The sequence below is a fragment of the Vigna unguiculata genome, chromosome 10 (assembly GCF_004118075.2).
Source record: "Vigna unguiculata cultivar IT97K-499-35 chromosome 10, ASM411807v1, whole genome shotgun sequence".
Lineage (NCBI taxonomy): Eukaryota > Viridiplantae > Streptophyta > Magnoliopsida > Fabales > Fabaceae > Vigna > Vigna unguiculata.
In genome coordinates, this window is record NC_040288.1 from 30,949,780 (window position 1) to 30,960,117 (window position 10,338).

General features: G+C 31.7%; 1 protein-coding gene across 2 annotated transcripts; it reads left to right on the plus strand.

The window, feature by feature from the left end:
* Positions 1–6,239: 6,239 nt before the first annotated feature.
* LOC114166868 (probable leucine-rich repeat receptor-like protein kinase At1g35710) lies at positions 6,240–9,684 on the plus strand. Of its 2 annotated transcripts, XM_028051743.1 has the most exons (6): positions 6,240–6,668; positions 6,763–6,906; positions 7,004–7,147; positions 7,321–7,464; positions 7,561–9,042; positions 9,147–9,684. In XM_028051743.1, the coding sequence occupies exons 1-6, from the start codon at positions 6,254–6,256 to the stop codon at positions 9,527–9,529; spliced, it is 2,712 nt and encodes a 903-aa protein (XP_027907544.1). In that variant the 5' UTR covers positions 6,240–6,253; the 3' UTR covers positions 9,530–9,684. The 2 variants fall into 2 exon arrangements, with proteins under 2 accessions (XP_027907544.1, XP_027907545.1); XM_028051744.1 differs by lacking the exon at positions 7,004–7,147.
* Positions 9,685–10,338: the final 654 nt, after the last annotated feature.

The window sequence follows — 10,338 nt, forward strand, 5'->3', positions numbered from 1 at the left end:
AAATAATAAATCTTGAACAGTAATAAAATGTATACAAATTCAGCGCTAAGGATGTCCTCCATGCCAACCAGCGAGCTACAAAAAAAGGTATTATAGTCACTTAATTTCCAAACACGTCTGTTTGCAATTCTTTTGTTGCTGTCATGTAAAAGCCAATCCTGCATTCCACAACGCACTATGTCAATTTCATATAATTGTTATCAAAATATCAACTTCTACTAAATATTACAATATTACCGTATACATGGGATTCATTATGATTCTTTGCTCCCGGTCATGCAACTTCCTTTCATTATGCATCATAACATTTGTTGCAAACAATACAGCCTACAACAACACAATAATGTACTAATAAATTATTCTAAATCATAACATAATCACTAATATTAACACATAAATGTTCATCTCACCATGTTGCATATGTAACCTGTTGGTCGAAAACCCATACAGTCCTGGGTCGTCAAGATTTGACCATTTATATTGCAAACAACACTACAGAATCAAATTAATGACTATTAGTAATACAAACCAGGTCAATAAAACTTATAATAGTAAAACAAATGACGTACCGATATAGAGAATCAACACAAGTCAATGTCATGTACAACTTCAGAGCATCCACACCCAATAAAGGATAATCAACTTGAATGGGTAAAATTCTGGCTAATGGAATGGGTTCACTTCTTCCTCCTACAATGGGTGAACTCCTAACTACTGCAATGGGTGAACTTGTTGCTGTTGTTGGAAGGAAATCACTACTCCCGCAACGATATCCATCAAAGTTAACACTTTCTACTTTGAATGGAGTATATTGCTGTTTAACCTTTCCCTTTTTAACACCCTTCTGTTTACGCCCAGCAGGATCCTTACTCATGTCAACATCTTCATGAAGTTTATGTCCACTCACTTTTGTCCCATCAGTATAAGAAGTAGGCTTTTGTCCGCTTTCTTCAAAAAGATCACCCTTATCGTCTCCCACATTAGTGTCTTCTTGGGATGACCACTTACCACGTGAGAATACCTCATCCTGCAACATCTTCAGCTGTTCCTTCAGGGCAATTATTTCCATTTCATTCATTTCCACTTTCTTCATGCAAGCCTCCTCAAAATTGGATTCACCACAATCGACATCATCTTCATTGATTGTTTCACCATCAATATTTAGTGCAGCCCGAACCATTGGATTAGATCTACATTCAGCCGTTAATGCCCAATCCCAAATAATCTACAAAACATGTTTAAACATTCAGTTACAACACAACATATGATGTCAAAATAACGAATGTAACTAAATGAATAATTTTAAATGACAAAATTCATTACCTTCGGTTTCATCAAAAGCCTCTCGATGCTAGTGGTCCGTAACTTCAAACTTGGCCATCACAAAATTCTTGGGAATACAATTTCCCTATTAGGCCCGCCTAATCCGAGTCGCTCGAAAGCCCAAATCTACAACATAAGACATAAATTAATCAAATCATAACAAAACAATTACTAAACATCATAAATGAACAATACAAAAAAACAAACATGTTACCTGTAACACCACAACGCATCCAGGTAAGGTTATCTTATGTTGATTTTTTTTGTTACAATCCACCAAGTGAGCACGACTCAATCCATTCACCAAAAATTTATGAACTGCCCCAGCCCAATTATAGTTCACCAAACTATCAAGATTCTCTAATACCCTAAATGGCATATTACACACTGATTTTGAATTTCTAGGAAAGTAGAAGACAACAAAACACAATAATATATATAACCGGCAAACACTATCAACATCATCCTCCTCAGTGCCTATTGTATAACTAATTACTTTAACAATATCCTTAATTGTTATACATTCACCACTAAATAATGAAGCAACACAACCACAAGCATAACCATCAAATTGAACCTCCTCCCCAAGTACACTCAACCCCAAACTAATACATACATCAACAACACCAAAGGGCACAAGATGCTGCCACAGACGAAAAGATTCTTCACAAGAATCCCATCGACGAACCAACTGCTGGATTAAAGGAGTACAAATATCTAAACATCTCTCCAATTGCAAACACCATTTGAAAGGTGTGCTTCCAATCCTTGCACGGTGTGCATCCGTCAACAGATTATTCATGCGAACAATATATTTTGTGTCGACAAAATTAATTAATCGTACCTTTCAATGAAAATAAAATACACATTGCATTATTAACTATTCATATAACAATTTCAAATTTACCATGAAAAACATCATTTCAAAACACTTACTCGTTCCTCTTCTAAAACTTTATCTTTTCTACTCTTTCCAGCCATGATTCATCAACAACCTATCAAAATTTATTAATAATACAATAACGAATAACAACAAAAGAAATTCAACAAAAAATACACTTCACAACATGCTAAGTAAAAAAAAACCACATTAAATCTTCGAAAAGGGGTTTTCCACCATAACCTACCGGAGAAATGTTCGTTCCGCCAATGACCTTAATCAACCAACAAGAGAGCGCCCAACCAATGAATCGAATGCTACCCACCAGTTTTCGCGGAAGCCGCCGCCTCCAACAACCCAAACCACTCTCCACACCTCCGCTATCCGCTTCTACTGCGACCCACAACACCAACCTTTATGGAACGATAGGCTTTTTGGGAAGACAAAGCATTACGATTCAAAATAGGTTTCTGGTTGCTCGTGCGTCTCTGGTCGAAGAAGAAAGTGCAGGGGAAGAAACGAGGGAACTTGCGAATGAATGTGTTTTTTTAAAAACTTAATCCAATGCATAGCGCGTGCAAATCACGCAAACTATCCCTTCTCGCTGCCTTCATTTCCCGTTTCCTTAAAAATGAATAAAATATTCAGTGCCACGTAGGCGGGTAATTTGGGGGTCAAATAAACGGGGCATTGTATCATTATCCTTTTGTTAAAGAGGAGATTGCTTGAGGGTTTGTTGAAGTGGTGAAGATTTCAACCTAATATAATTCTTTCATATGATTACATAATTACAAAGGTTTTTATGAGTAATAAGTTCTTTCATTGTTTGGGTTTAATATGTTGAAAGTTAAGCTTGTAATGGGCCTAGAAGCAACCATTTTTTTATTTAATATCAAAAGTTGGACAATTTCTTCATACACCTTCTTCCTAAAAGGACATTCTAAATTGCACAATCAAAAATGCATTTTTTGTTTTAAATTCCGGAGTACACAAAATTTTATATTTTAAATTGTACATTTTGGAATACAAAATTATATAATTTTTATTTTGAAATACTCAATCTAAGATACAATCAATAATGTATGAAATATAAATTTTGTATTCTTGATTGTACATTATGAAACATCTTTGGAACGTGAATTCTGAAACAAAAAATGAAAATTCTAAACTAGAAGGTAAAATTGAAATTTTTGGTATATGAAAATGCAAGCTGAAATTATGGAGGTGCATGAATAAGTAGCCCAAAGTTATGTTTTATGGTCCAAGGTAGAGGTTTGTTAGATTTGTCCCAAAAATAAATTTTTAAAATGCGTCTATTCTTCTAAACTTTGCATACTGTTTGACAAAAAAACTTATGTCGTCAAATAGTTCACAGTATAAAAACGTGTGTCTTAAATCACGAAATTTTGTTGAAGAGAATCACAATGTTGTTTATGTTGTTTTACAATAAATAAATAAATAAACATATATATATATATATATATATATATATTTTTTTTTTTTTCTTTTCTTTTTCTATTTTCAATGTGATATACATGAGTGATTAATCAAGAAAATTTTCATATAAAGAAGGAACAACAATTAAATTAGACTAATGATGTAAAGGTGATCCAAGCCATAAAACAAAGATTAACTACGACACAATTTTTTTACAATTTTATATGATTTAAATTAGTTTGCTTTAATTAAACTGAACTTGAAATTTGTATTTGATTTTTGTAATTAAAGTAACTCCATCTGTTAATAATTTATTGTGTCGAAGTATTCTTCGACTTTTAATGATTTTGACCGTACAATATTTTTATAAATAAGAAACAAATATTTTTATTTTCTAATTTATTAAATAAAAACTTTAGTTATCTTAAAAGCAATAATAAAAATATCAATAAAAAATAAAAGTAAACAAAATAATAATAATAATAATAATAATAATAATAATGTCAATTATCAATTTATTATTTAATAAGATAATGTTCAAATATAAATTCATAAAATTGGAATGGATAAGTATATATTTCTAGTTGGAGACAGAAGACTAAGACAATAAGTCAAACTAACCCACTTGAGTTTCCTTTCCATTAGAGCTATCAAAGTGTGTCAGAACTCGTGGGTCAATTCGGTTCACTACGGATTCGGACTGGGTTGGGTTGAATTTTACAAATTTCAGTACAAATTAATTTTTAACCTGATCCATCAAGAATCTGGCTAGTCTGAGTTGAATCCATGGTGAGTCGGGTTGACTTACCAACCCACGTGCAGATAAAGGGTCTTTTGTATTTAGGTTGGGTTGGATTTTTTTTTTTAGCCAACATATTAGGTTGACAAATACAAATCTACTATTTGTGTGATTTTGGTTTGTATTTAGAGTTGAACATTATTTTGGATTGTATTAAAGTTTATTTAAATTTTAATCAAAATTATAATTTAGTTTTTTTTTTGTTGAAAGAAAAAAATGTATTTGTTTTAATTAAGTATGCCAGTAAGTCAACCATTTAACCCACCAATCTGTGGTGGACCGAGCTGGGTTCGAATTTCTTTGCCTCACTAATAAGTGAGTGTCAGATTGAGTTAGCTCACTAAGTGATCAACCTATAGTGAGCCGGATCAGGTACCTCATTCTGACATCTCTACTTTCCATTCCTATACATAACTCTGTGAGACGGGTAGGCCACCAATCATTTTACATTTTTGTTTTACTTTAAATTATATAAGTAAATATTGAATTTATTTTTGTTAATTTTTGAGTTGTATTACTCAAAATAGGTAATATAATATTAATTTAAATTATAAATAGTTATAATTAATCTTGTTAAAATTCATTATAACTATTTATAATATAAATTTATTAAAAAATTTTGAATATTCAAAATAAATTTTACTTTTATCTAACCACTTTATCATTTTATTTTTTCGGTTAATATTATTACTTTTATCATTATTAGAAATTCTCATATTAAATAGGATTTTTCTCATAAATTTGTTAAAAAAATTTGCAAAAAAAGAATTTTTCGATTAATATTATTACTTTTATATTTCTATTTCTAACTCAACGTTCAACTTAGTTTCTTTTTCGGTTAATATTATTACTTTTATCATTACTAAAAATTCTCATATTACATAGAATTTTTCATACAAATTTGTTAAAAACATTTGCAAGAAAAGAATGATCTACTTAGTTTCTTAACTTATGGATGAACTTACTTTATCTCCTAGAAGCATATTCATTGATGTCCATATCCTAAAAGCATGTTCATTGATGAGTTAATAAGAAAAAAACGAAAGTAGAAGTCATATAATCTTATTAACAAAAAAATTAAAAAAATACTTATATAAAAATAAAAAAATATTTTAAGCATTCAATAAAATAAAAAAATATTATAATTTAATTAGACATATCAAATTTATATGGTACTTAAAATTAAAAATTAATTTGACAGATATTTAAATCAATAGTTTAATGAATTGCTATATCATTTACTATAAAATGAACTTTGAAATAAATGATTCATTGTAGTAATATTTTAAAAAATTAAAAATGAAACATTTGATTAAATGAAAATCACGTATTAATACATTTGAGGTTTTCTATTTCAAAACATAATAAGTTGACCTTTGAAATTAATAGTTTACTTGCTATTCAGTTTGTCATACGGTTTGAAGAAAAAATAAAAAATGAAAAAAATTTAGGAGCAACGTGCATTGTGATGTTAAATGAAAATCCAGGGTAAAAGATGTCAAAGCAGAGAGTCCAGTCTACATTGGTGAATAGAGATGTGGAAAGAGCAACGTTTTGATGAAGGTATGTATGAGTCAACACTGTTCTCTCATAGAGATTCCACATGCAATGCACACACACACATTTTCTGTATCTCTCCACAGATAGGGACCCCCTTCAACCAATCCTATCATAATTATTGTGGAAAAACCGCGTCTTTGGACTTTGAAAAAGGCTAAGAAGAATTTTGAAAGGATGTTTGGAATGGGCACTGATATATATATGCATTCCAACCAAATGGCGATTGCATTATAATAAGAAATAGATATTTGAATATGAATGAAGGAATTATGGGAAAGTGTGTTTGCAGTTTGGTGCTTATGGCCTTCTGTATGATGCCTGAGCTAGCATCTGTGTTTGGTGCCACCATCCCTTCTTCTTCCATCAATCAGGAACGAGAGGCTTTGCTCAACAGCGGTTTGTGGAATGATTACCGTAATATCTCTGACCATTGTGATTGGAAGGGTATCTCTTGCAATGAAGCTGGAAGTGTTACTGCTATTGACAGTTGGTACATGAAGACTCCTTCATCACAAGAATTGCTTTGGATAGATAAGTTGAACTTCACTGCCTTCCCCAATTTAGAGCATCTGCGTCTAACTGGAATGGGTCTGAAAGGAAGCATCCCCACACAAATAACCACACTTACTAACCTTAGCTATCTCGTCTTGTCTAACAATCATCTCCATGGTAACTTCTTCTAATTCTCTTCATTGCATTATCCCTTACAAATTTTGTCAATGGTGAATCTAACTATCTCTTTCCTCCTCTCATCCAATTGCAGGTTCAATACCACCGCAACTTGGCAACTTGACACAATTGCAAGTTTTATCTCTCTCTAGGAATTCTCTAGCAGGTTTTATCCCATCTACATTGGGTCAATTGATCAATTTGCAATATCTTTCTCTTGAATCAAACAAACTTCAAGGTAACATGCAACTATATTTCTCACATTTCTCACCCAATTTAATCATCTCTTTCTTGTAGAATGTAACTATCTCTTTCTTCTTCTGATCCAATAATAGGTTCAATACCACCGCAACTTGGTAACTTGACACAATTAAATCTCTTATCTCTCTCTGGGAATTCTCTAGCAGGTTTAATCTCATCTACATTGGGTCAATTGATCAATTTGCGAACTCTCTACCTTGATTCAAACAAACTTCAAGGTAGGATGCCTATATAATTCAGGAATTTGAAAAAATTATAGAAATTGTATATCTCACGTAATTTACTCAAAGTTTCAATTCATTATACCTATATATATCAATTGCATTATGCATATAAAATCGTGTAAATGGAAGAATTTGAGCCATCTCTTTCATGCTTTGACCTACTGTAGGTTCAATACCACTACAACTTGCTAATTCCACACATTTGCTGGAATTAATTCTCTCTAATAATTCGCTAACGGGTTCAGTCCCGTCTACTTTTGGTCAACTCAAGAACTTGGAAGCTCTTTATCTGGATTCAAACAAACTTGAAGGTAACATTATAATTCTCAAGTAACTTTACTCCTTTCTTTCTTGACAATATTGGAAAATCTGAAAGTCTCTTTCCTGCCCATGTAATTTACTCACAGGTTCAATTCCATATACTTTGGGTCAATTAGAGAACTTGAAGCTTTTCTTCCTTCAATATAACCAAATTACTGGTCCTATACCACAAGAATTTGGAAATTTAAAAGTTTTACAAAGTTTACATCTCTCAAATAATTCCCTCAACGGTTCAATTCCTTCTACTTTAGGTGGGTTGGTGAGTTTGGTATACCTCTACCTTGATTCTAATCAAATACAAGGCCACATACCCGAAGAATTAGGATATCTAACCAAATTACAAGTTTTGCAACTTTCTCATAATAAGATTTCAGGCTTATTACCTCCAAGACTTTTGCAAATGGAAAAAATGTCCTCTTTATATCTCTCGTCAAATCAGTTATGTGGTTCAATCTCATTAAAAACCATGAAATGTCCGTATGATACAATTGATTTGAGCCATAACTTATTTAATGGAAGCATAACCTCTCAAATTGGTTGCATAACTGACCTTAGTCTGAGTCATAATTTTCTTGTTGGGGAGATTCCATTTCTTTTTAGAAGAAGCTTCATACTTAGTCGATTGGATCTTAGTTATAATAATTTTTCAGGCAAAGTACACAAGGAACTTGCTAGTCTATCATACATAAATCTTGCATACAATTCCTTTGACTTCTCACAAGACCTTGACTCAAAATCAAAGGTACCAGACTACTGTTATTTTCAGGAAGACTCATTAATCAATGATCATCACATGCCGAATTTTTCATACTGCCACTTGGTTTACAAAACTGATCTTCAAACCAGAAAAAGTAAGCTAAGTATTATGTTGGTTGTTATTCCCATCATTTTCTTCAGCCTTTTAGTACTACTTTTAATATTATATTTCCTAAGATCTATTCCTAAGAAAAAATGTGAAGAAATATCAACAAAGAATGGAAACTTTTTTTCTGTATGGAACTATGATGGAAAAATTGCATTTAAAGATATCATTGAAGCAACTGAAGACTTTGACCTCAAGTATTGTATTGGGACAGGCGGATATGGCAGTGTCTATAGAGCACAATTGCCTAGTGGAAACGTTGTAGCATTAAAAAAACTCCATCGAATCGAATCTCAAAATCCATCTTTCGACAGAAGTTTTCGCAATGAGGTGAAGATGTTAACAGAAATTCGTCATAGAAACATTGTAAAGCTTCATGGATTTTGCCTCCACAATCAATGCATGTTTCTTATCTATCAGTACATGGAAAGAGGTAGTTTATTTTATATTTTGAACAATGATGTGGAAGCTAAGGAGTTGAATTGGAGTAAGAGGGTAAATGTGATTAAAGGGATGGCACAAGCTTTATCCTACATGCATCATGATTGTACCACACCAATTGTTCATCGAGACGTAACAAGTAGTAATGTTCTATTAAACTCACAATTAGAGGCTTGTGTCTCAGACTTTGGCACAGCTAGACTCCTTGATCCTGATTCTTCAAATCAAACCTTGGTAGTCGGGACTTATGGCTACATTGCCCCAGGTGAAAGTCATTTTCTATTACAAAAACAACTATTTTTTATAAATGGTGTAATAATATATTTTGATAAGTTGAGTTAACTTTGTTTGTTTCTTTGTCAACAACAGAGCTTGCTTATACATTAAGAGTGACAGAAAAATGTGATGTTTATAGTTTTGGGGTGGTGACTTTGGAAACATTAATGGGAAAACATCCTAGAGAGATAATATCAACTTCATCAAATCCAACTACTCAAAATATGTTGGTGAAAGATCTCTTGGATTCACGTCTTCCTCTTCCTATTCAGAAAGATGCTGAAGATATAAGTCTTGTGATAAATGTAGCATTATCATGTTTGTGCTCTAAATCAAACTTGAGGCCATCAATGCAACAAGTGACTGAGAAACTCTCTGGTTTCAAATTCCTATTAGATTTGCCTTTCCAGGAAGTTTTTATCCATCAAGTGATGAGCCAAGATATATTTCATCTTTCATCCAATTTTCAAGAATGAAGTCTAGTGAGCCAAAGTCAAGGAAGTAACAATCTTTTGCATATTTAGACAAGTAAGAATTTATCCTTCATTGAATGCAAAAAATTTAGGTCATTTTGCTTTTCTAGTTTACATTAACAAATTCATTGTCAATTTGACTTACCTTTATTTGTTTATAGTGTGACTAATCATGTGATCATTTACCTTTCTCATAATAAGATTTCAGGTTTAATACATCCAAAACTATTTCAAATGGGCACAATATCCTCTTTTTAAAGCTTCATGACTTTTTCCTCCACAATTGGGGCATGTGCTTTTGGTCTATCGATACATGGAAAGAGATAGTTTATTTTATATTTTAATCCATCAATTGATGAGTTTGTACATAGATTACCTTTGATCCAAGTGTCTAGAATGAACTCTAGTGAGTAGAAGTTAACGGATGTGATAACACTTTGCATATCAAGAACGAGTAAAAAATTTTCCTTGCTTGAATGCAACAAATGCATTTTTGTATTTTTGAGTTTACAAACCGACAACCCTTAATATCTTTGAATTTTATTTTTATTAAAACTATTTACTACCAGTAATATGTAGCTTGATAATTTGATTTTCAGTTATATATTTATGTTAATATGTGGCAAAATAGGTACGATTATAATTAGATGAAAAGTTAATCTTCTTTAATTGCACTTCAAAAAATAAATATATATAATAAACTGAAAAAAAAAATCAAAATTTAAGTGAGTCAATCTACATAATCCATTATCTCGTAATACATTAAATCAGATTACAAAATTTTTAATCTACCAATAAGTAAACTTGTTGAG